At 35.4% G+C, this 26,653-nt stretch overlaps 2 protein-coding genes across 2 annotated transcripts in view; one reads left to right on the forward strand and one right to left on the reverse strand.

Moving 5' to 3' along the window:
• Positions 1-228: 228 nt before the first annotated feature.
• Rrp47 (Ribosomal RNA processing 47) lies at positions 229-726 on the forward strand. The gene has a single exon (XM_071595439.1). It carries the CDS (start codon positions 229-231, stop codon positions 724-726), a length of 498 nt encoding a protein of 165 aa, XP_071451540.1.
• A 5,410-nt stretch (positions 727-6,136) lies between these two features.
• Positions 6,137-26,653, reverse strand: part of ana3 (anastral spindle 3) — a 35,752-nt gene continuing 15,235 nt past the window's right edge. Inside the window, exons 13-27 of the mRNA XM_071595440.1 lie at positions 26,285-26,462; positions 25,807-26,207; positions 24,468-24,796; positions 22,039-22,123; positions 21,586-21,878; positions 20,088-20,284; positions 18,802-19,052; positions 14,237-14,469; positions 12,532-12,736; positions 11,728-11,844; positions 11,495-11,630; positions 10,278-10,534; positions 9,468-9,611; positions 7,027-7,153; positions 6,137-6,880 (exon numbers count right to left, since the gene is read on the reverse strand). Coding sequence (XP_071451541.1) covers positions 6,549-6,880; positions 7,027-7,153; positions 9,468-9,611; positions 10,278-10,534; positions 11,495-11,630; positions 11,728-11,844; positions 12,532-12,736; positions 14,237-14,469; positions 18,802-19,052; positions 20,088-20,284; positions 21,586-21,878; positions 22,039-22,123; positions 24,468-24,796; positions 25,807-26,207; positions 26,285-26,462 — 3,285 coding nt within the window. The 3' untranslated portion in view covers positions 6,137-6,548. The remainder of the gene's footprint in view (positions 6,881-7,026; positions 7,154-9,467; positions 9,612-10,277; positions 10,535-11,494; positions 11,631-11,727; positions 11,845-12,531; positions 12,737-14,236; positions 14,470-18,801; positions 19,053-20,087; positions 20,285-21,585; positions 21,879-22,038; positions 22,124-24,467; positions 24,797-25,806; positions 26,208-26,284; positions 26,463-26,653) is intronic.

Below are 26,653 nucleotides of genomic sequence, written 5' to 3' on the forward strand. Positions count from 1 at the left end.
GCTAATAAATTATCTGTATGCTAATTTTGGTGCTCATTACACGAAATATGATGAATTAATCTAACTGGTTGCGAGCGAGCTGATCCAACAGGACATTCTTGTTAGAAGCGTGATTGTTTGTAAATTGGGTAAATATTTTATAAACTTGGTATTTGAAATTATTATTCGGATTCTATTCTCAATTTCGGTGTTGTTTTTATTTCGCAGTTGCATTTATTGCTGTTCATTATGACGGAGGAAGAGGCACTGGATAGTGATCTTGCCATGCGATTGAATGCATTTGATCAGAGCTTGGAGAAGACTGGTCAGTATTTAAAAGCAATATGCGAGCAAGAACCAGATTTTTATTCTTCTCTCGACTTAGAAGATAAGGCGAGACATGACCTCTTTATTGCCTACTCTGTGAACGCCCTATATTGGACTTATTTGCGAACTCAGGGTATTAATCCGGCGGCATTTAGCAATGACGGCGAAGAAGAAAAACCGCATCCTGTTACTGATGAGTTGAATCGAGTTCAATCTTGTCTGGCTAGGGCAAAGATGCTCGCGGAAAAGAAGAAAGCTGCGCGCTTGAATCAACGGGCTGCTGTCAGATTTGTTCGTGGAGCTTTGTGGGAGCCAGGGCAGCCTGGTGGTGTTGCTGATCAGCTTAGACAACTTGATAAGGGAATTGCTGATAAATTAAAAGCAGAAGAAAGTGAATCGCGTATTAAACAGGATGAATGAAGTATTTTTTTTGTAAATTTGTATCATCAGAAGCCTCGGATGACTTGACTGTATAATGAAAGTGTGCTTATAAAACTTTTGTAATGTATATTTGAAATGTGATAAAATCATTTTCCAAGAAAACAAACATGAATGAATTTTCTGGCCAAGTTGGCCTTGTCCTAGGATAAATGCTAAATGGACTAATGGTGACTAAGTGGTAATTTGTCTTTATTTTTAGTGAAGCCCACGAAGAATTAATTGATATACATGGCTAAAATATGCATATAGAATTTTCACGCCAAAAATATCAATAAGAACCCAGTACCATGATTGAAGTAATGTAAAAGTATGACTGCGGTAAAGTTAAATTTACTGGAATTCCTCACAGTTCTACTTTTGGGGCGAATTAACTGAGATCATCTGCCCCAAGTGAATCATTCCGAGCTGTATTTGGTTAAAGAAAGTCAATGCCATGTTATTCATCTGCTTAAAGGTAACCCGTTTGTTAGCATCAAGTGTTGAACTGTCACCACAACTATTCCGTAACATTAGAGTTCCCTAATTCTTTCTCCTAGTAATTTCTTCCTCGCACTTTCTAACAACTGTTGTGCCTGTTTACTTAATATTATCCCTTCTATCACTGCCCTCTTTCAAATTCTGGCATAGTTTGGTGTTCCGGAAAAGTCAGGTCAGCATGGCTAAATACACATTGATTGACAAATAAGATTATTAGAATGATAATTGGCGACTGATGCATAGTTATATGCATTTGTTTGCAAAACATATTCTAACTATCACCATTATTGAATATTGTTAAAATATTATTGGGAGAGTGCAAAATAAATGTTTCAACGGTAACAGTAGTCCAAAAGATGAAATTTGGCAACCCTACATGGTTTATCCAATGCTTATGAGGCGGTAGGCTGTATCAATGGCGAAAAATAAAACTGTTTTTTGCTTATATTAGGTGTGCCCTAGGCTATTCATTGAGTTAGCATGCTAAACTGAAGGCCACTATATTTTCATGGAGCCAGTGGTCATTTTGTGCAATTGAATTAACTTTCAAACAAATAGGGGTGAAAGTTCACTCCTCTACCATCTTCTTTTTGATTCTCTTCCCCCCTTGGGTGTCGTAGATAATGGACTTACGAGGAAATGCATATATGCTGTGGTGGCTTCCGTGGTTGGTTGTGTGGATCATATTCTGGCTGAATGACTCATGTTACTGCATCTTATAAAGCAAAGTGGAAGAAGCCATTTCTGTATCATCTGCTTGATTGCTGTGATGTGATAAGAATATCCTCCACCCATATACAACCTTGGAAACCATAAGAACATCTTAGATGAAGTGCTTGTGTTTAGGGATACACAAGCACAACAAGACAAAACGAAATCACTGTATTCAATGAGAAGAAATGTGTTGTCTTGGGCATAATTATATGTAATTTAAACAGCATATTGAAGTGAAGGAAGTAATTTTATAATTCCAAAATCACTTCATTTAAAACATGTTCACAAAACATTTCAATGTGAAGGTTAGTTTGGCAGGAAATCTGATGGAGTGTGAAAAGTATTGAGCAGTGTAGGAGATGTTGAACATTGTGTGGAACCTTTTCCTTATTCTAAAAGATAATCCAAAGAACATCAGAAATATAATAAAAATATCATATGAAACTGACCGTTTTAATCTGTAGTAACTTCATAAAAAGAGAATATTTAAAAAGTTTTTACTGATATTTCCAGTTTCTCCTTATTTGCTAAGAATATACTGATTTTTTAAAAGGTTGATGGCGATTTGAAACTAGTCAGCCGACTAAATACCTAGGTTGAGGTTATCTGTTAAACCTGTGAAAATAACTGGCATAGGAGAAGGGCAGTCCATTTTCCAAGAAGTTCTAGAATATTACACAGCTTGAGTGAATTTGGAAGTGTCAAGACATGAAGAGGGAACATAGTCATTAGTTAAAGGGTCTACATACTAGGCTAACATTATTTCTCTCCAATAAAAAGGAAAGCATAAAAGAGGTGTTATCACATAGAGAGAAGAGAATGAGAAGTATGTAATGAGCAAGTGGATTGGAGAGAAATTTTGTAGGACCTCAACTAGAGTTGTTGCTCAGTAAATGAGTGCCCCTTATCTGCCCAGGCTCACCCCTACTGGCCAAGACAGTGAGGACAAGTGGAAATGCACTCAAGGCTCATGAAATTTAGCAACTAAGAGGGTGAGAGTTGACTGGATAGTTAATTCCATTATTCCTTCCCCTCACAGAATATCTTCCCTCTCAGCCCATCTGTTCACACATTTAACCTGTCAAAAATAAATTGAACTCTCAACTCAAAAAGTTTGCGGAAGTGAAAAGGTTTTCTCGTTTCTTTTCTATAGGTTGGTAAAATTATTATGGAAAACATATTTTTTGCCCAAAAGCATCCAACTCCTTAAGTCATTTGTTGGGATTTGCGGGAGTTGCATTTGTTATTTGAATTTTCACTTAGCTGCCTATAATGCAGTAGAATTAAAAATCCTCTTCTCCTTTACTTTAATCTCAAACTACTCAGTGAACATGATAATGCTGCTCTGATTCTCATCAGCCATGGAAAAAGTGACTATGATTTTCAGTCAGTTTCCCTGAAGATCTTCTGGCATTTTTTCATTATTTCCTGACACATCTCTTTTTCAGAAAAATATTGCACAGGTCACCAGAATTCCAATGCTAATGCAGTATAGGGTTGGATGTATGTAATTATTATAGGTAATCTACCGGTTAAGGGAAGGTTTTGATTAGACACAACAAACAAATAAATATCTTGTCTATCTAAGCAAAACACAATATCCTATTCTACAATAAGTCCCTCTTCATCTCCGTATACTTCCTTCTTCCCTTCACTCCATCCAACATCTCTATCCTATTCCTGCCCCTTCCTCATACCCTCCCCTTTATCAGTCTTCAACATCCACTTTTTCTGTCTCTATAGGATTCTTCCAAGCAATCCCCTCTCTTCCCCCACCATACCCAGTACCTAATTTGTTTTCCTTTCTGTCCACTTAACCTTCTCCACAGTTCATAATTATGCTCCATATCGAAGTTTTAACGAGCCTTTTCTTAACATCCTAACTCAATGTCCCTGTCATCAACTCCCTCCTCCTAGTGAAAGCCTCTTTGCCTAGTCAAATTCTTCTCCTTACACCCTAACTACTTTGACCATTTTGGTCCTAAACACTTCTGACATATGTAAACTGTTCCATCTGCTCTAGTTTTTGTCCTATTTTAACATTTAAATTTGCCTTTTTCTCTCTGGAAAATTTGTACAACCTTTGTTTCATTCATATTAATTCTCATTCCTTACCTATTGCACTGAATTTCCAACTCACTCAACAATGATTGTTGGCCCTAGGCTAACTGGCAAACACACTGAATGTATGAACCTTTATTAAAAAAGTAGATCAAAATAATGAAAGTGAAAATCAGCTGGTTGGATATAGCATGGTGATGGAACAATGAACAAAATGGAAATTGTACACAGTTATTATTCAGGGCCCATTTCTTAAATTTCACCAAATGTAGCCCATTTCAATATTTTTGTTTCTTTCAGTTACAGCCTGAATTTGTGTCATCAGAATTAAATTTTCCTGCAATGCACAACATTTTCTATCACATCCAATGCATTTTCCATTAAAAATATGGCAGAGATGGACTCCTGAATTAAAAAACATATTGAAACTTGATTAATTGCATCAAAACTATGCTGAATCAAAAATAATTTTATTTTCTTCTAAAATTTTTGAAGTTGGACAATGTTTGCACTAGTCAAATGGCAGGGTAGCATTGATACTCATGTGTTGAAATTTCTTCTATTACTCCGCTACATAAATTTTATCCCACTTGACATTGGAAAGACAAGGCAAATGAAGAACATTTTCAATTGAGGGAAAAATAAAAATTTTGGAACAAGTTGATTCTAATGATAGAATCTAGCAAAACATCTAAGATTGCAGGCCTCTACAGTAAAATACATTATCGAAATATCACAATTCAATTCTGCAACATGCAAACCGGTGTGGGCATTTGTCTAAAAAGGAAAAATATGTCAGGAATTCCAAGTATGAATAATTACTGAAAAAGTATTTGTTAAGTGATTGGTCATCAAGCATCCCCAAGAATGGCATCATCATAAGAGAAAAAGTATTGCACATTCCCAAGATAAGGAATTGAAGATTTCTCAGCATCCAATGGTCGGTTGAATAGATTTAAAAATAGGCAATGTCCTATATACAAGGCTGTGTGTGGCTTAAGAAGAAGTATTAATATTGAGGCCACAATTCGGTGGAATGTGTCAGAATTGAATACACTTCTTGAAGCTTGTAGCCCAAAAGATATTTTCAAATGCAGATGAGAAAGAGTTCTTTTTAATGTGAAAGCCAGAAAAAATACTCTGCTTCGGAGGGGAACAATTCCATAGAGGGGTGCTAAGCAAACAAAGACTTACTGTCTTATTAATGACACATGTAGATGAATGTGAAAAGCTTCAGCCACAAGTGGTGGCTAAATTGAAGTCATGGGGCAAATATGTAAACATGCTGCCCACTGGATATACAGCAAATTCCAGCACATGAATGTTCTCAGAAATATTTGAGGGTGAGCTTCATGCTCTGGATGCTAAGATGTAGTTTCAAAACAGAAAAATACTGCTGTTCATTGATCAGTGTCCAGCCCATCCACCGAATTCAAACTTGAGAAATGTAAACTTACAATTTTTTGCTGCTATTTTTGCTAGTGAGCTCCAGCCTCTGGATTTAGGTATAATTAACTCATTTACGGTGCATTATCGAAGAATGATGGTACATAAATTCATATTTGTGCATGATTGTGGTCGGAATACAAAGGCAATCAAATTGAATTCAGTGGATACTAAAAGCTACATCATAGGCTTGGAAGCAAGTTAAGATTTCTACAATATGTAACTGTTTTAGGAAGGTAGGATTTGATGTTGACTGAGGTAATGAAATTCTAGTTGAAGTTATTTGTAATAAGGATGATACTAGAAGTAATGACTTCAGTAAATAAGCATATGTAAAAGTTAAATTTATCCTTTTCCTGCATTTTATGGTTTGTTTCTTGAGTCCTTAGAACATTGCAAATAAGGGGTTTTAAAGCTCATATGTATCAAGGTATTGAGTAAAATACTTATAAAAATGTTTTGGTGTCCCACTATGACAGGACATTTTGAATATATGGAACTGATCTCAAGAACCATGTACTTATGAAAGTTTATATAACTACAAGGAAACAAATCTTAACCTACTATTCAATTTTCAGACTACTACCAACTAATTTATTCAAATTAAAGAATCACAATGCTATCAGTACTGGCAAATTTCAAACAATTGCGAATAATCTCTTTTATTGACTCTTGATAATCCAGTTTTCAGAGCAAAGACTCCAATAGCATTTCAAGGAACATACAGTGGACGTAATCAATTCTAATTCATAGACAGATGAATTAAGGCTATAGATAATGAGTAAATAATCCTTTGCAAACACTTGCTTACTGCAAATTATTGTTTTTGCATCTACAAAAACAGTTTTTAAGCCAAGCACGTGCCATTCTTAACAAAAATAACAAATTAATACAGATGATATTGCACCAGCATCATGTGAATCTTCCCTTCTTAATATAAAACTTGATGGAATGCCAGGAAGAACCCATTGTATATTATTATATATATTAATATAAAACCTTATAAACAGTTATATAAAAAAGCTAGTTATGTTAAGGCATATAGTGGAGTTTATAAATAAACAGTCCACTGGAATATTGACTGCAATGTAAAGATATGGTTATTATCTACTATAGCGCTTTTCTTTATCACAACCAAGAACTTTCACGGCACAATTCAAAACAGTTAAAAGCTTCTCAATGTCACTTTGTCCACCAGATTCCTCATTATTGCTCATGCTTAAGTCCTTGCCAATGAATCCTTTGCCACTTTCAGTGGACAAGATATTAGAGAGGCAATTCATTAATGCAAAATCTATTCCAGCTTGCTTCAGAATTTGCTTTCCTTTGAAGTTGTTAGCAGAAAGTGCCCAGATTGCTGAGGCAGCTGCTTCTTTGTGACAAACACGACCACCTCGTTTGTTCAGAATTTGATTTAGAAGCTCCAAGAAATCATCTGAAAAATAAAAAGAATATGGATAAAAGACTGCAGGGTCAGTTTTATTCTTAAATACTGGCATACTAATGTGCTACATGAAATAGTCCTTAAGTTCTACTTCTAATAGAATTGAAATCTAAGAATAAGTCAGCATATATCTTTACCTGATGACAACAGCCTAGCTCTGTTCTGGGGATGAAATGACAAGTTCCTCAGCACCAGCAGGAATGATTCTTGCTTTGAAATAGGTTTTTTGGCAAGGGACAGCAACAAGTCAAACATCTCAGGAATCTAAAACCAAATGCAGTTAGTTATCCTAAGATTATATTGAAAATGGAAGGTAAATATCAAAACAATCTTCATTTATTAAGAAGCAGATTAATGCATTACAATGTAACAATTTTAGAGTGTAAAAATCATTCCCCTTGACTGGTGTTCGAACCCAGAACCCTTGATGTCCGGCTGAGTGCTTTCATCTGTTAAGTTACCGAGATGACTCAATTAAAGTAACTGTTGTAGCATTTCCTGCAGTTCTTTGAATTTATACAATGCACATGTTTGCCTGAATGCTTACAAAAAATAATTTTTTATGGAAATTCTTTCACCATTTAAGGCATATTTTGTTTATGAAAAATATCGGTTTGAATATTCAATAATTAACTCCAAATAATCTAAAATCAGCAATTTTTTCAACTTCCTTAGCTACATAACTTAGCTAGGGAAAAACAAGGAAATCTACAATGATTAAACTGAAGCCATAAAAACTTTATTTTGCAAAATTTAGCCTACATCCATTTTGTTCCTGAGTCTTAAAATAAAGTTTAGCAACATGCCTTAATTTATTTTTCATTTTTCTATGATCTGATAAAAAAATGATATTGAAGTAGAACATATTGAAAAAGTGACTGCATGTTGTAAGCTTGCATGCTTAAATCTGCTTGCTTAAGTGAGATTGGCTGCTGTTCAACAACACCCAGTTTGGCAACATGATATACGAGGTCTGTCCAATAAATACCTGAACTGAAGCCATAAAAACTTTATTTTGCAAAATTTAGCCTACATCCATTTTGTTCCCTTCAAAGTATTCTCCATTTGTGGCTTTCTATGCACTTATTCCATCTTCTTTTCCACTGTTTAAAGCACCCTTGGAAGTCCTCGGAAGTTAGGTTTTTTAGTTTTCTCGTCGTTTCTTGCTTTATTGTGTCCCCATCTTCCCAGTGATGTCCCCTCATCAAATTTTTGCATTTTGGGAATAGGAAAAAGTCACAGGGGGTGAGATCTGGTGAATAAGGAGGATGATCAAGGATGGTGATTGTATTGAAATTGGCAAACAATCAATGCTGAATTTGCAGGTGCATTGTCATGGTGAAGGATCCATCCATCGCCTTGAGTCAAATTTGGTCGCACACAAAGCACGCCATCTTTCAAACCCTTGAGAACTGTAAGGTAGAACTTGGCATTTACTGTTTGTCCTTCAGGAAGAAATTCATGATGAACAACACCTTCAACATCAAAGAAAACCAGGAGCATGACTTTGATTTTCGATCAGCTTTTCTTGATTTTTTGGCTTGATTTAATCTTCTTGAAAATAGATGTTTTCTTCAGAGCATTATCACTGTCAAGCATCTGTCAACATTTCGGTAAATTCTTGATAACTTTTACCATACTTCACGAAAAACTTGATGTTGATTCATTGCTCCATGATTTCATCAAGTTCCATTTTCGACAAACAGTAAAAACAAGGGCAACAGAAACTAACACAACTGGCACCATACACACAGCTCGACGATTCACCAAGCACAGATGGCTCATTGGGTCTCAGGCAACTAGTGCTACTTGTGGGTGGGGCTATAGTCCGCATCATTGCCGCCAGGTTGCACCAGTTTGCATTGTAATTGGATAGACCTTGTATGTTGAAATTATCAGAGTGTATAAATAATAATACTACTGCAGATAATGGGCATTAATAAGAATATACTTAGAGTAAACTACATGCAACACTGTTCACAAACACGTAAGAAAATATATATAATTTGTGTTTTCATCAATACAACAAATTTTGAATTATAATTTCAGATTCAAGAGTTTTAAGCAACCTGTTTAATGCATAACAGATAGTATTAAACATGTGCACACATTTTTGTGAAGCTTTCCACCAAATGGATATTGATGAGTTCATCACTATTAGGAATTTCATCCCAAACAGAAATGTTTACATCTGCACCAATTATTTTCTTTTTGAGCTTTAATACATGAGGATGGGATGGAAGACGAACAATTTTATATTATGCATTGTTTTCTTAGGACACACAAATGGCTAATGGGAGCTATCATTCTGATTGGCTTTCCAAGAGGAAAAAGCCTCTCTCCCATCTCAGATAAATTGACAGGATAGAGTGAATTTTTTAGCAATGCGGAAATACAGCAATTTAGTAACGGATTAAAAATAATTTGCCATTAACTTGGACAGTTTCTTTTTAATCCAATATTTTGAAAGGAAGAGTGAAGTATTTGAAAGAGAGGAAATTTATCTAAGATTGGCACATGAACTTAGTCACATAGGCATTGCACTTTTTTTGCTGCTTAATGCTAAAATCTATCTCACCTTGGGCACTGACACCTGTCCCTCAGGATACATGGTAAAATGAAGTAGAAAATGTAGCCACAGCTGTTCCACTTCATTCACCAACTGACTATTGATCCTTTTTTCACCAGGATGAAGCTTTACCAATGAACGCAACAAGCCTCCCTATATGCAGATGAAAAGAAAGAGCCAGTTTCATTATGTGGGGTCAAATGATGCACAGCATCGAAACCATGGTCGTGTGAAGTATTAAATCTTTATGTGGAAGTGCAAAGTTTCTTTTTCTACCCTCATCTTATAAGGTAGGGTTAAAACAAAAGGCTGAAAAAACATGCATAATGCTCACTAATTCCAATTAATGTATTTAATGTGCTATTAAACATCTATTTATCCATTAAGGTCTATATTTATTTAAAATTGCATTTAGTTTAGCATCAGTTGAAAAATTACTAAACCCTTCATAAACAAATGCGATTGAGGGGAATTCAAACATGCATTTTTATTTCATGCAGCAAAATTCCATTTCATTGAAACAAGAAAAGTATGCAATGGATAGAAGGTTATTCAAAATAGTCTTAGAGAATGAAATTAGCATCCAATATGTTCAAAATCAAATAGATTTTATGTATAGATTGGGTGTTGATAAAATGATATCATAAACTAGAAAAAAAATTACATCATAATTTATGAAAGGTTTCACCCATCACCATCAAATCAAACTTTCCTTATCTGGACAAACTTTTATTTTTATAAAACATACCTCAAGTCTCAATGAGCATGAGTGGATGTATAGTTAAAGCTAACTTTCACCCATTGAGACAGTTCACATACCTTTGCCATTATCACCCGGCACTCAGCAACATCACAGGCATTCCTCAATGTAGACAGAATCAAACTCAGGACATTGACGGAAAGATTTACATTGAGACTTTTTCCCTTCTTTGATTGATGTGTTGTTTGTAATAACAACAGAGAATCTGTTTCTTTGGGAGCCAATTCACATAGAAGGTGCAGTAGGGAGGAGAGGGCAAGGTTTTGACGAGGCCCAAAACCCATTGCTCGAGATGTGTACGCTAAACTTTGACTGGCTGAAATAGGAAATAAAGAGATACAAGTGTTAAGAACAATGCAATTTTGTAGAGAAATCAGTATTATTACTTTTAAAACAACAAATGAGTAATGCATTTTCAAACATTCAATTTCACACATTCAAGAACCTGTAATCAAGCACTTTTCATGGTAGAAATCGAATGGTCTTTTTCCACAAAATTATCTAAAAAGAGTTAAGTAAATCAACTGAAGACTTCACTGATGATCTGATTTTAACATTTTAGGGCAATAGATAAGATGTATTAGTTGCAGTAAGTACAATAATAAGTGTAGACAAATTTAAATCTTAAAGATACCAAGTAAGGAAAGAGAAAAATGTAACAAAAATATACAAAAAAACAATTTAATAGATTAATTGCAGGGTTACAGTACCAAAAATCAAGTGGGCACAAGTAGAAAACAGCAGCCAAGAGGTTAATAATGATCTGCCGACCTAAATTCAAGGTTAATTTTATATTAACACAGAATGTATTGAGAAAAATTTTATGCAGCGCTAATTCATTTATTAGTCCCATTAGTTTCTTTTATTAAGATTTTTACTGATAATAATTATATTTGAACACCTATAATATCTATTTTATAGGATATGCGGATAAAAATGCCTTGTATAGGCACATTATATTTATAAACTAATAAGTATAACATGTACTAATTTTTAAGGTAAATGTAGAAGATTATTTAATAATTATTGTATTGTTCAACCACAAAACTTTCTGATTCATATTACAATATGCAAATGTGGGGGGCCAAAGGGCATTATAACTCATTGATTTTAATATGGATTTAGCGCTTTACTTTGGGCATGTATCCAACCGTGGATTTTAATTTACTATTATGTGATAACTAATGTTGACAAAATATTTCTCAGTAAAACTGAAATTTTGAGCTACCTAACATCTATTCCAGATTTGACATTAATGCATACCACTTTTACAAACCTGAGGGGCAATCGGCAGTAAATGTATTCAGCAGTCGGAGGAAATCTGAGAACAATAGAGTTGACAGCATTGCAAATGTACCAAGCTTGTGCAAAACGTCAGACAAACCAACTCTAACAGCTTCCAATTTCACTGGCTGGAAAATTTAAAAAATATATATATATAAAACAGTGAATGACGTTCCATCCCAGGGCACATATTAGAGAGAATAAATGTTGATTGTATGAGCTTACATTGCGATCTGGATAGCTGTTAGCCTCTTTAGGCCTGATTCCCATATCTCCAGAATGAAGAAAGTTCGTCATCAGTCGGAAAAGTAACTTTAAGTCTTTCATCCATTGCTTGGGTTTCTTTCATCATAGCCACATGAAATACAAAATTGAAAGCAATATCTGTCAATGATACATCTTAAAACAAAACATGGCAACAAATATTATCTTATGCACAAAGAACAACATGAGCCATTTTTCATTCCAGGTTCAACTAAGCAAACTGGAAAATGACCAGCTATCTACACATCAATATGCCAAACTAACTGGGCTCACTGGTATCATAATAATATATCATAAATACACAAAATTTTAGCTTTGCTATGTCTGGACTCTATTTATACATGGCGGCATAATTTTAATTCCTTTACTTTAAAAAAATGCACTCCTTGCTATGCAGCCTAAAAAATGTAAGTACAATTTATTGGCACTGAAATAAAACAAAAAAAAAGTCCAAAAATCGGAAATGAAAACTGGTCAACACAGGTAAAACACCTTAGGTAAGATGATGCATGAAATTGATTAAAAATGCTACCTTAGGTGTGACAAGAAAAAAATGCTGAAGATGAAATCAAAAGCAATAAAATGAGTCATAAGAAAATATCACTGCACCAGAAATGGTCACAATTAAAGTATATATCTTTTAAAAAAATAACAATTCATGTGAAATTTCCACAATATAAATCACATTTGCAACACCTAGTTTAAACTGCATTAAAAACCGACAGGCACATACTTATGGGGAATCTACCTGATGACATCACACACCTGATTTTTTCCAACTGCTCCTTTTGGAAGTCTGGGTAGAGTGAGCAATGAATCCTCTGTTTCCCTCAACAAAATAGATGCATGCAACTGCCGACACTTCACTACCAAAATCTCTACCAAACCTGAAGCAAGAGCACAGAGCTTCGCCTGCACAGACAAAGCTAGCAGTGAGCTGAGTGCAACTGAAAGCTCTGTAGAAGATGTCCTAATTAATGAAAGATAATGAAAATTAACCAAATTATTTACATCACAGTACTTAATTTTATGCAATGTCTATTATTAACAAATAGTAAATGAAAAACTAGCGATTCTGTAAACTTAAGTCTCTACAAAGTTGGATTGGGTGCCCAACTGGATGGCATTAAGTCTTGAGGAGTCAGATTTGTAAAATGTTATAATAAAGTGAGTAGCGTTACAAAATTATTAGAGGAGTAGGATGCTTTGTGGGAGCAGGATTACTAGAAAGCTAGGATGGGAATCACTCACAGGGAGAATGTTAAATTACAGATTAAATCCCTTGCATAAGTTGGAAGGGTGTCTCCTTAGCAATGATGTTGAAAATGTATTATTACCCCCATCTTTCTATGGTAGGAGAGATCATGTCAATAAAATAAGAGAGATTAAGTGAAGAACAGATAGATTTAAGATGTCATTTTTCCAACGAATGATAAGGAATCAGAACAATAATCAGAATAATTTGCTCACGTTAGACCATAAACGTGTTCGAATGAACATTTCAAACGCTCTGTTGGTGTAGTTTAGGTTCAAACAGTGGACTGCAAAGAGGGAACTGGCTCCAAAAAAAGCAAAAACTGTTTTTTCACCTGGGAAAGTGATGGGGACTTTTTTTTGGGATAGTCATGGAGTTATTTTAATTGATTATCTTCAAAAAGGAAAAACCATTACAGGAGCATACTGCGCATCATTACTTGACAAGCTGAAGGCAGAACTTGCGGAAAAACAGCCATATTAGCAGAAAAAGGAAATACTGTTTCACCAAGACAATGCACCATCTCACACCTCAGCGGTTGCCATGCAAATATCCACGAATTACTGTTTGAACTGCTTGACCATCCGCCTTACTCATCAGATCTAGCCTCAAGCAACTTCTTTTTAAAATTTGTTGTCTCAGGTGTAACTTTGTGGAATTTGCATAACATATTGAAATGTAATGAAATAATTGACTTTGTAATTCCACACACTTTATTTAAAAACACGACCCAGGTTTTGACGTTGAACGTCATCATCAGATGATGATGACGTTCAACGTCGAAACCTGGGTCGTGTTTTTAAATAAAGTGTCTGATGATGATGTTCAACGTCAAAACCTGGGTCGTGTTTTTAAATAAAGTGTGTGGACTTACAAAGTCAATTATTTCATTACATTTCAACTTCTTTTTGTTCCCTCATCTAAAAATTGCGCTCGGAGGACAGAGATTTTCGTCAAATGAAGAGGCAATCACCTTTGTGAACAATTATTTTACAGAGAAAAACACAGAGTACTATTTGGATGGGGTACAGAGATGAGAGCATCGCCGGGAGAAGTGTGTAGAATTACAAGGAGACTATGTTGAAAAATAAAAAAAAATCAGAAAAAATGTATTGTATCTTTGTTAGGTCAGAAACTTTTCAGACCACCCTTGTAGCTATGAGGAAGGATAATAACAAACAAGATAATTAAGGCTACAATATTTTCTGACCATACCTTTCTGGTTCATACAGAGTAATTAAGAGGTGCAGTACTTCAAATGCACACTTGGATCTATAAAGTGGTTCCCCTTGTTCACTTCCTCTTCTAGGAGACCTAGGAGAAGTTGACTCAGCATCACCATTTACTTCATGTTCCAAGCATGGATTCTGAAGAAGTTTTGATAGAGGAGGTATTTTACTAAGTAGACTATGTGATGCTTCCATGCCATCTGCTTGCCTCATTGAATGCTGAAAATATTCAAAAAGCATAATGAGGTCAACTGTTTCTGGTGCAACTTTGTGGAAATTGCTCATATTTACAAGGAAAAACAGAAATTCATTTTCCACATAAAATTTATTTAGCTCAACATGTGTGGACATTCCACAATGACACACCAGTTTCATTATATTACCAAAGTTGAGCAATTTTGGGCCAAAATTAAGGTTGGATGGGTGAGCTCCATATCATACTGCTCAGGTCCCCGGTCTTTAAGTGGTAGGCAGGTTAACAAAGGGTTCATACTATGGACCAAAATTCCTAAGTTCTCAGAGTTCTTATTGAAGATCCCCTGGATCAAATATCCATCTATCTAGCTCAACATGACTGAGGTATAATTGAAAATCAACATCATTAGGTGTGGTTGACAATCATAGTTAGACAAGTTTACATAATGTCATTTGGAGGAAGTTGAGGAGGTCAGGTACTGGGAGGAAGAGTTAATGGGATATGTAAGAGTGGTTTGGAACCCCCTCTGAAATGTTAATGGAAGGCAAATCGAGGGGGACCTTCGGTGATGGATCTAATCTAATTGTTTCCAAATGTTGAGAAGGAGATTGTGAGAGGAGAATTGAGTGCCATTTAGGAGTTTTTCTCCAGAGTGTTCTTTTCAAATTTACTATTTTCCCAAAAAATCATGCTTAAGCACCTTGCCTTCCCTGTATAAAATCTTTGAACAAAAATTATTTGCGCACTTCCTATCAATGAGGTTTTTATGAGAAAAACAAATTTGCACTTCTCCACAGATTTTAATGTGTGGAAAGGTGCAAATTTGTTTTCCTCATAATGATGAACTTCCACTACATCTGGCCTGAATCTCACCTGAAGAACAATCGAAACGATTGAGTACAGAAACAATCGAAATTAGAATGGCAGGATGGAATTTCAACGGGAATTCAGGCTATTCCCTCAGTAACACATGGAAACCTGTGCTAATGGAAGTAAGAAGAGAAAGGAACAGACCACAACAACCCGATGGCCAATCAGGAAGCTACTCCTCCTCGAACCAATCAGAAGTCACCTGACCCAAGAGCACATGTATATAAGATGGCCAAAAACAGAGAGGCAATCATCTACCCTGAGGACGATGCACGAGTCGGGCATCGAAACGTTGGTCAACATATAACCCCTGACCCGGTGGAAGCCCCGAAAAAACTTCATGAAGCAAATATGCCAGGAAAGTACCAGATCTTACTTAAGTAAATATGTTTACCTGAACTATGCACCCCTCTTTCTCCATGTCGTTTAGTATTGGACAAGTAGATACAGTAATTTGTAATTTTTCATTTTGATACAATTTATAAAAATTATTTTAGGGTTGTCCCTGAGACAAATGTCAAAAGTGTTGGAAAAGTAAGGATATAGAATATGCGCTCATCACCAATGATGACAACAGTGATTTGCCATCCGAGACCTCCGACGAAGAGATTTCGTCTTCTAGCAGTGAAGAATCTTTCGTTTACACTTCAAGGCCAGGAACAAAGAGGCATCGGATCTCTTCTTCTTCTGAGGGAGATGACTCATGTGGATCCGACCAAGAAGAGGATGGAAATACTTATCTAGGCAAAGGTGAGTGGGCGGAAGGGAGAGTTAATTGTGATAACCCTCCAAAGATACCCACTTAGTTTCTAGAGACATCAGGACCAAAGCATGCTCCTCCAAGTGATGTACAACCAATCCAATACGTCATTTATTTTTACAGATGTTCTATTGAATGAAATTGTTAGGGAAACCAATGCATACGCTCGACACTTTCTTAGTGCTGATGGACATCTTACTCCAAATGTTCAGGCAAAAAAATGGGAAAAAAAAGTCTGGAAAACAGCCTATGTCCAGGCAAAATTATGCCTTCAGCGTGATTGAGGAACTTGGCAGAGAATGGCTTCAAGAAAAGCAAAACAGAGTCAGGCAACCTGAGTCATCAACGACGTGTGGTGTCAAAAAACTTATAAAATTGCCAAATAAAAACTGTGACCGTTGTGCAAGCAGTATAAGAGGGAAAAAGGGAAAAGGACAAAGAAAAAAATTGCAAACTGCATGTGCTAAATGCAATAAAGGCCTTCATGGTAAAGCTTGCATTAGCATGTGTGTGTCAGCTGATGAAAGCGTAAGTGCATAGTCACATAAAATATTTATATCTCTTGCAAAAATTAATTGATTATTATGAAAATGCAACACTGGAGAGGAAACTAAATTTTATCAATGAAGAATACTATTTTATTACATGAAAATAATATAATTCCCATAACAATATAAAATAAACATAAAACTTTGATTTTTTTATATGTTGTAATTGATTGGCCGCAAATATATCTTCAGCAGCGGGTAAAAAACTACCAGCATTAAATCAAATTAAGTACTAGAAATACTACCTTGATCAAAAAGTTCCCGGAATAACCACCATGTGGCGCTCCCATCGTTCCGATTTGAGTTCTGTTTTTTTTGTTAAATTGGTACATCTGTTGTTGATATTCCCTTTAAATCTTAGTGTCATAACTTGACATTTGCAAAAGTTACAGTACCAAGAGTACATCTATCTCTGTGTGTGTTGGCGATTTTTTACAATTGCAGAAATGGATTTAAATTTGCAACAACGAACTTGTATTAAATTTTGCGTAAAAAACGGATTTAGTGGCGCACGGACGTTGGAAATGTTGGAAAAGTGTTTCGGCAACGATTCTCTAAAAAAAACGGTCGTTTACCAGTGGCACGAGCGGTTCAGAAGTGGTCGTGAGTCAATCGAAGATGATGAACGCAGTGGCAGACCATCGACATCGAAAGTCGGTGAAAAAATTGATAAAGTAAAAGAAATGTTGGTCAATAACCGCAAATTAACCATCAGAGAAATAGCGGAGGACTTGAACATTGCCTATGGATCCACCCAAGACATTGTGGTTAATGATTTGGGTTTCCGTCGTGTAGCAGCAAAGTTGGTGCCAAGAGACCTCAATTTCATGCAAAAAAGAGACCGTGTTGACGTCGCAAAAGACATGATTTGCGAGGCTGAATCCGATCCCACATTCATCAAAAGGATCATTACTGGAGACGAGACGTGGGTTTATGAGTACGACACGCAATCCAGACATCAGGCAAGTGAATGGCGTTCACCAAATGAGCCGAGACCAAAAAAACCACGTCATTTTCAGTCAAAAAAGAAGGCAATGCTGACGGTTTTCATGGATTACAACGGTGTAGTGCATCATGAATTTTTGCCAGAATGCCAGACAGTAAACAAAGAGTATTATTTGGGCGTTATGAGACGTTTGCGTGAAGCAATTCGCCGAAAGAGACCAGAAATGTGGGCAGAAAACTCGTGGATTTTGCACCATGATAACGCACCGTCGCACAGTGCTATCATTATTCGTAATTTTTTGACGAAAAATGCAACAAATACCATCCAACAGCCACCGAATTCACCTGATTTGGCTCCCTGTGACTTCTTTCTGTTCAATCGAGTTAAAAAAACCATTACGGGGAACGCGTTTTAGCAGCCGAGAGGAAGTAATGGAAAAATCGCAGGAAGCACTGATGGACATACCGAAAACCGAATATAAAAAATGTTTCGAGGATTGGATCAAGCGCTGGCATAAGTGTGTTGCAGTCGATGGGGATTACTTTGAAGGGGACAATATAGATTTAGATGAATAAACTTGTATTTTTAATTTTCTGAATAAATTCCGGGAAATTTTTGATCAAGGTAGTAATGCAAAATCTAAAATCTTGCAAACTTCCTGAAATTAGCCTTGGCAGTCTTTGCACGTCCAACCCAAAATGATCTGGTAGTAAAAGAACTAAAGGATCCATCCACTAATGTACATTAAAATGCATTGATTCCGCAAGATAAAAATTGCTCACCTTGACTGGAATACAAAGCAGGATCCTGGTCAAGGTGAATGATTTGTTCACTGTGACATGCATTTTGAATCAATTTATATTTGGGCTAACATTGGTAAAAATTCTATGGGAAAACGATAACTATAGGCAAGAGAGATCAAGGTAAATATGATAGAAACAGTTGACTTCTGAAAGTAGACACAAAGGCAGATATGTACAACTTTCACCAGCTCAAGAGTAAGAAATTTCTCCTGAGAAAGAAATATGTATGCAACAGATGGATGTTCTCCCTAGGCTCCCTTTGACACAGATATTCATATTGAGCATAGATTTTCGTTTCTATTACACATTCTCTTTCATAGTCATCTAACATGACGCCCATTTTCCAAAAACATAGAACAGTATGAAATGTAACTTTACTGCTTCCTATATAACCAAGTAGAGATTTAAAGAAAAATTCAAGCTCTCACCTGAAGTTCAAATGCAGAAAGAGCATTTAGAGAACAAAAGGCTGAGTTCCTAAGTTCTGGGTCATTTCCCACAATTGAATAGTGCACTGCTTCCAAGAATGTCAAGTAAAACTTTTCTGGGGCAATTATTGCATCATCAGCAGGGATTGACTTCCCTCGTTGGTCGATGAATGCGCCTAAAGACGATGAAATGAAACCAAATATTTTCTTCCAAACCTTGTTCTTCAAGTTATTCAAGTTGGTTTCAGTCCCTGGAAAAATAGAGAAGAAAAGTAATTGCCAGGGCAAATTCCATAAAATATAATTCCCAAACGTTTCAGTAAATTGAACAGCTACAACTTTCATAACTATATGAATGAATGAAAATGAGGGGAGAGTTGAAGGTCAATAGTGACTTCTCAGAGGGGAGCAAACAATAGAATTGAAAGGATGGTAAAAAAAATGAAAAAGGTGAAGTTAATTTTTACTAGAGCAACATGTATTTGCATTGGCTATGAATAACCTAGACCATGTGTACATCTACACAATGCTCCTGTTAGAGCATATGGCATATCATGGGAAAGAAGTAACGGATAACTTCATGCTTAATTAATTGTTTAAAAATATTTACATTAACAATTGTCCTTAAATAAAACATTTTCTAATGAACTACAAAGGTTCAGAGGCTATGAAGGTCCAAACAATAAGATTTTGTAATCATTAATTACAATGCAGCCAGAGCAAAACAGCTGCCAAAATAAATTATGAGATAGGGTGATATGATAATAAACATAAAACTATTAACGAAATGATCAACAATCAAAACAATATATAAGTACAGATCAAAACAGTGGGTGAGCTCCCTAATCTTCATTTACCAATTTGAAAATTTTTAATCAAACATAATTTTTAAAATGCCAATAATTTGAATGAACATCAATTCTGCAATTAATTTTTCATTTGCCCATTTGAAAAATTTATCATCGGTCATTTTCAAAATTTATTTCAATTTAATCTACATCAAAGTTGAACTTAATAAAACCTGAAGTAATTGGTCAACTGTTCAAAGTTTCAATGACTGTACGTAGGTAGGTAATTAGAATTCGGTGATCACATTCCTGAACATGCAAACATGTAAATAAAAATGGAACGTTGAATTTTGGAACAATTGCAAGAATTTCTGGACAATAATTTAGTATTTTAATCTATCTCCACAAGGAAAATCAATACTGCAGGAGAATATATTCAAATGCAACAAAATCTCTTTCATTAATCACTGACATCAACATTATAAGATAATCACTTACTGTATTTTTTGGAATCCAGGAGCATAAATACAATGGCCAAAGGGACAGGTTGTGGGAGGAGAGTAACAAGTCGAGTGTCCCACACCAAGACTGATGCCAGGAGGGACAAAATTTCGGAGTAAAGTTCCAGTGTCTCCACATACAGCATTGCTGACACATGGTCACTTTTCTCTCTAATAGGAATCTTCCCCAGACATCTGTCAACAGCAGGAATTCGGAGACATAAAAAAATCATCCTAAACCATTTTTTTTGACCCAAAATGTAACTGGTTTTACCACAAGGTTAAATCTTCGATGTATATCAGTAAATTTTCAGTTCATACACCGCTAGTTGATTTCAAACAGACCTATTGGGTAACTTTACTTTTCTGCTCACTCATGAAATGTCGCTTGGCTTGTAACTGGTGTCATAACACAATAAATTTTCTCAACACAATTTCATTACAATGCTAAGTCATTGTAAGCATAATAAATACAAAGCAAAGTAATTTTATCAAGAAACATATGATCCATCAAAGCAACAGTAACTGTGGCGATGTCTTTGAGTCGATATGGTGAAGTATCATGATAAATTAAAAGTTGGTAATTTTCAACAAAATATACCTAATATACTATATTTTGTGGAAAATTGCCAATTTTTAATTAACCTTGTAGGCAGTTATTCATATTTCAGTTTTACATCTTGAATTAATTACAGATAAAATAACAGTGGCATGCTTACCTATTGGCATTTCAAGATAAATTGATAAAAGGAGTATTCTTCCAGGATGGCATGGATTTAGCATTTTTCTTAGCAAGTAGTTTGAGCTGGCAGATACCATTCCATTACTATGGCGATGGCATTTATAAGGGTCAAACAAAACAACAAATTGTTTGATGATAAGTTTTTATAGTGATTTTGGCAAATGGTGAACAGGATAAGAAAATTTAAACTCTTATCCACAGAACCGTTTAGGTCCTACACTAAAAACTAATTTAAATAATAACTAATTTTTTCATGCTTAAATGAGAAAATTAAAAATGGTGCTTCATAGAAATTCATATCAGTTTTAGAGAAATATAGCTCCCTGATCTCCTGACCCTTTGAAATTTCGTTTGGGGTAGCATCATTGTTACACATTGAAATATGACCATTAAAGTTGAATTGACAAAAACGTTTGAGTGAAGTAAAGGTGAAAAAGTGAGGTGAGGGGTCAATCATGGACAAATTTCTCATGTTTATGATTTATTAATAAAAATAAACAAAAAAATAACATTCCATAACACTCAGGTCAATAGCTTCTGAGTTATTGTGTGCCTATAAAAAACTTCCCACATAAACAGATACATATTATAGAAACTGGTCAAAACATCTCTTAAAGAGCTTCGAACATGCATTTCCATTAGATTCCTGTGGTCCATTATTGTCATGAAAGCAATAATTTCCTTTTATACTACACATGAGGTGAAAGTAACGAGTACAATGCTAGATGTAATTAAGTTTTTAAAAAATGCATACCCAAAGAGTCTCCGAAATAGGAATCCATTACCATCCCACATTGCAGATGATATTACTTTCGGTTCCAGAGCCAGCATGTTTAGGAGCAGCTTACAGGCAGCCAGGACAAGTCCCGGAGTGGACCATGCCACGCTTTTCCTTTCTTCAAGCCCCGCTCTAACAGCTTCCACTCTCGGAGTTTGCATTACCAATTTGGACACAGAGCATCCAACGAACAGTTGCGATGCCACCAAACCGATTTCTTGGAAGAGTATGCCATCTTTAACCAAAATGCCCAATGCATCTCCAGATATCTGTGCGTGATTTAAAGGAAATGAATTTTCTGAAAGACGTGAACTCATTGAGAGAGTGAAAAAATTCACTACTTTTTGGATAAATAAAATAATAAAAAAGCAGGTTATTTGAAAGGCAGGTAAATGAATGCATCTCTGCTATATTTTGAAAATATTTTACCTTTCCCGAAGCGGAAATTAGATTGGTCAGCAGGAGAGCAGCTTGTTCTCGAACTAAATTACTCTCAGATTGATCAAGGAAGAAGCTGGAAAATAAATTGCGGCAACAAAAAAGAACATTTAACTTTACACAACACATGAATAGAGCCAGGGTATAGCAAATAAAATAGAAAACTAAGGATTATATGACATCCACTTATACAGGTACAGTAACTACAACATGAATAGGCAATTCAATGCATTAGCCATTACTCTTCAAGTGCATTTTAGAGAACTGAATGCAAAGCAAAGCTAGAATATTTATTTGAATCATTTCATTTTAAAGCATCCGGAAAGTTGGAAAAGAAAAGCAAGGAAATCCATTGTTCTCCTATGCAATTTCTACCAATATTTCAGAAGTTTGTCAAATTTGTCTTAATTGATGGCATAAAGAGTTTTGCAGTGTATCCAATAATTAATAAAATTTTAATGAAAAATCATTATTGTGATAATGAGGACTCAAAACAGGGAAGGCGTTTTTAGAAGTGAAATATTGTTATATTAACATTACAATGCATGTTCATTAAATAGCATGCCAATATAATTGCAACATCTGCCTACAATTTATAACTGATCAGAAATATAGGCTTTCAATATTCCTAATGTATATTTTCAGAGCATCCAATACTCGACGATCCAATCTCAAAATTCATTATAAATAAATTCTATCATAAGAAATACTTTTTCTTATGCAGAAAGAAAAATATTGGATAACATAATTAAATGGTCAATAAAATTTATTGTTTTGAAATTCTAGTCATCAACAGCTTCACTGGCATCTGATTTTCACCTTATCCGCATGTAATACTTAAACATGTCTCTACCATTTTAGTGATTCAACAATTTTGCAAGCATGCAAGCTAAAAAAACTCTGTGAGACCAGGTTTCGTACCTCACCTCTTTTGTCAACATAAGAAAAAACTTATTAGATACTGATTGTTACAGGAAAAAGAGATTTAACACTTTAGTGATGAAATAATGACCATTTAATCATTAAAAATTTCCAATTTTCTAATAGCAAAATAAATTCAAAAATTTTAGAATAAATAAAGAATTAATTAATTCCGTAATTTAAAGAACTTTGGGAGATATCATGACAGTAACTCCTATAAAGCCTCCAAAATTGTGGAATGTACTAGGACACTTCAGTAGCTTAACTGGCTAGAGCACTTGGTCAGACATCGAGTAATTTGGGGTCGAATCCTGGCCAAGGCAGATGACACTTTGAAATTTCAGCATTTTTTGTATCCATAATGTTTTTCTTTGACTTAAATAACACACATTTAAAAAAAACTGATGAATCAAAGAGTAATGCTAATAATTTGACTTTATATCAAACACAGATGTGTTTGCTAAATGATATTTTTAAAAGTAGGATTGCTGCATTCATTACAATTTATGATTCATGCATCACAAGTTTACAACAAAACTATTTTAATTAATTTATGAGATAGGAATTCAAAAACTGAAAAGGCTAATTTTGGAGCAAATCTGACATACACTATTGACAGTGCAGACCAAATTACAAATGTAACCTGGATATTGCAGGGCAGGGAACAAAAGTAGTACCAAGCTTCACTTTACAAAGAAAATTCTGGGAACATATTAATGATAGGATGTGGGAATTTCTTTCCCCTATTGAATGCAAAACAAAAGAGCATTGGTTGTCAAAATTACAACACACTGTTTACCGCAAGGAGGAAGATAGAGAAAATTATAAACAAGAAAAACCCACCTAGGCGGGAATCAAACCTTCAACCTCTGCATTGGCAGGTGAGAATGTTACCCCAACACCCCTGTGGCTGGCAATTTTATGTTATATTGGTATGATTAGATTTTAACTATAGGATTATTATTATGATCACTATCAAAAGTCTAATGTCTATGGTAAATGTTGAATGGACATGACCATAATATAAGAAGACTTGATAAAAAAATGAAACATTGCATTCTCTGAGAGATTCTTTGGGCATAAAAGCCTTCATGGAATGTTGAAATGTCATATCAAATCCAAAACAATTGGACAGCTGAAAATTAACTAACAAAAATATTTTTTGCAGAATATAAAAAAATTCAGACCATTGCTTCATTACACATTTTTTTCCAAACATTATCCAATGCATCTGCACCATTTCCTTCTCTGCTGTTAGCAGCATTTCCTCCATTAATACTTGTATCTTGTCATACCCACACAAGCTATGCTATTAGCTTTCTCATTCAACCGGCTAATCTAATTGCACATGCTTCCAATATTTTTATCAGATATCATTGATTTTTTTATGAAACCAAAATTGCAGGAGCTTTACCTATTTGAATTTGAAACATTACTCTTTATTTACAGAATGACATTAAAATAAGAAAGCAATCAGATATGAAATGGCATGCAAATACCTCATAGCAGTTCCCCAGATGCCTCCAGCAAATCCAGCTACACCTTCCTCCAAAAGCCTCAAGCCGAGGGGTGGCTCATTAGTTACTTGCTGATTACCACGGTTTCTTTTGGCATTCTTTGTAATGGAGAGAACGTGTGCAGGTGATGATATGGCTGCAAGCCCACCTGCAAGTTGAAGGGCAGCGGCTCGAACTACTGGATCTCGACTGGACCAGAGTGGCAAGAGCCAACTTTGCATACTGCCATGCCTATGTCCATGAATGTGAACTCTGCTGTCACTTGTTCCAGCATTCATCAAAACCTTTGACCAAATCATCTCCCAGTTAATCTGCAATCAATCGAAATGAATTTTTTTTACTATGGTGACATTTTTTGCAGTACACTATGCATTTTTACTACCCTGAAATTCCTAGGTGTGATTTAATTCTAGAACTACCTACCAGAACCTTTACTGCTACCTATGCTAATTACTCACATTAATGATCTACCAGATAAGCTAATAAATAATACAAATATAATTGTTTAAGCCACCTCAATGGATAGTTTGACAGAAAGAGCAGCTGAAGTAGCTCCGATTTTCAATGAATGGTGTTCTCTTAACTTCCTAAAACCAAATTTAAACAAGTTCAGCCTGATTAATTTCCCTGGTAAAAACAAAGTTTCTCATTAGACAAAGGAATCTCATTAGATGCAGCAGATGTAAAAAGCTGTTCAACCCATTAAAAAATTACAATATATACATGCATAAAAATGCATTAACAAAAATTACTTGCAAATAAATATAATACATTAAGGGTTTTAGTCAGTAAAATTAGGCAGTAACTAATGTTTTGAAGACATTTCCAAAATCTATGTCATTGAGTAGAAAGGAGAGTCAGAAAAATAAAAGGCCTAAATTTGAATTGCGACTCACCTTAGCTACCTTTCTTCTCCCCGAGAAACTAGTGAGCAGAGCATGTGAATATCAACTTTTAGCTCAAGTATACCCAGATATTCACAGTAAACTGTTTTCAGCATAAAATCTTTCCTCAACCTAATCTCAAGGAATAATCATCCAACCATTTCCAAGGATTAATTAAATATTGTAAATGGTTAAATGATTCAATGAAATCATTAGGAAACGGTAGTTCTACAGTGTGTATCTATTCAAGTTACACATTGAGACCAGTATCAAGTGCACACTGACACCCAGCAGTCATAGAAAACTAATTAAGTAACACTACAACCACATTTTGATAGGAGATCAGATGGTTCACAGTAGGGTATCCTATGGTAAAATAATAGTTTAAACATTACCTTTAATGTTGGGAAACAACACAAAATATGATGATGACTCACCAGTGCTGATTTGCTGGAGAATTCTTGCATCCCTGCCAAAACATGGTTGAGGCACAGGAGTGCACTCCTGGTGATGCTCAGCCCCATGAATGACCCTGTTACTTCCAAGCTCTCTTCTGATAGAATCTCATTGGCAGCGCCTCTTCTGTTTTCTTGCAGACTAGGTCCCCTATCCTCAAATTCGGGTCTCCCATCTTCTGACGCCCACACTGGAAGCGATTGACCCCCATGTTGAAATGCTGTCAGCAACTCTATGAGGCCTGATATCAACCCCTCCCAGATCAACTCCTGATTGATGGATCTCTTCTTGCTCATTGCATCAGTTATCTTCATCAACCCATGGCACCAGCCAGGGGTACCGGTTAACTGAACAAGGCATGACAGAGCCCATTCCAAGAAGGCTGTGAAGATTATTTGAAAATAAATAAAACTCTCACAATCTGTACACAATATTGTTTAAGTTAATAGCACTGCTTACCCAAGTCATAAAAACGTTCGGCATCACCAAACTGGAGGCTTTGAGCAATAAAATATATGGCATGGGCCCAGCCAACTTCATGAGGTTCTCCCCATAGCCTTCCATTGCCAGCTACATCACGGATCAGAGATAGCACTTCACGGCAAACTGCTCTTCTTGAGGGGCAACCATCAAAGGCCTGTAAACATGCAATTCAACAGCTACAGTGATCTGTAACTACATTTCCAAAAATACTTATATTCACAATATCATTCATAATTCAGAAAAATGTGTGCAAGATGGGTTCCCAGGCAGCTTGCTGATACTAATAAAGAATCGAGACTTTCAATTAGGCAAGACTTAAAGCAACCAAGTTTGATTGAAGAAGAT

The sequence above is a fragment of the Hetaerina americana genome, unplaced genomic scaffold (assembly GCF_022747635.1).
Source record: "Hetaerina americana unplaced genomic scaffold, ioHetAmer1.1.p SCAF_7, whole genome shotgun sequence".
NCBI lineage: Eukaryota > Metazoa > Arthropoda > Insecta > Odonata > Calopterygidae > Hetaerina > Hetaerina americana.

Coding starts and splice junctions, on each gene's coding strand:
- Rrp47 (XM_071595439.1), top strand. CDS start 229: ATGACGGAGGAAGAGGCACTGGATAGTGATCTTGCCATGCGATTGAAT.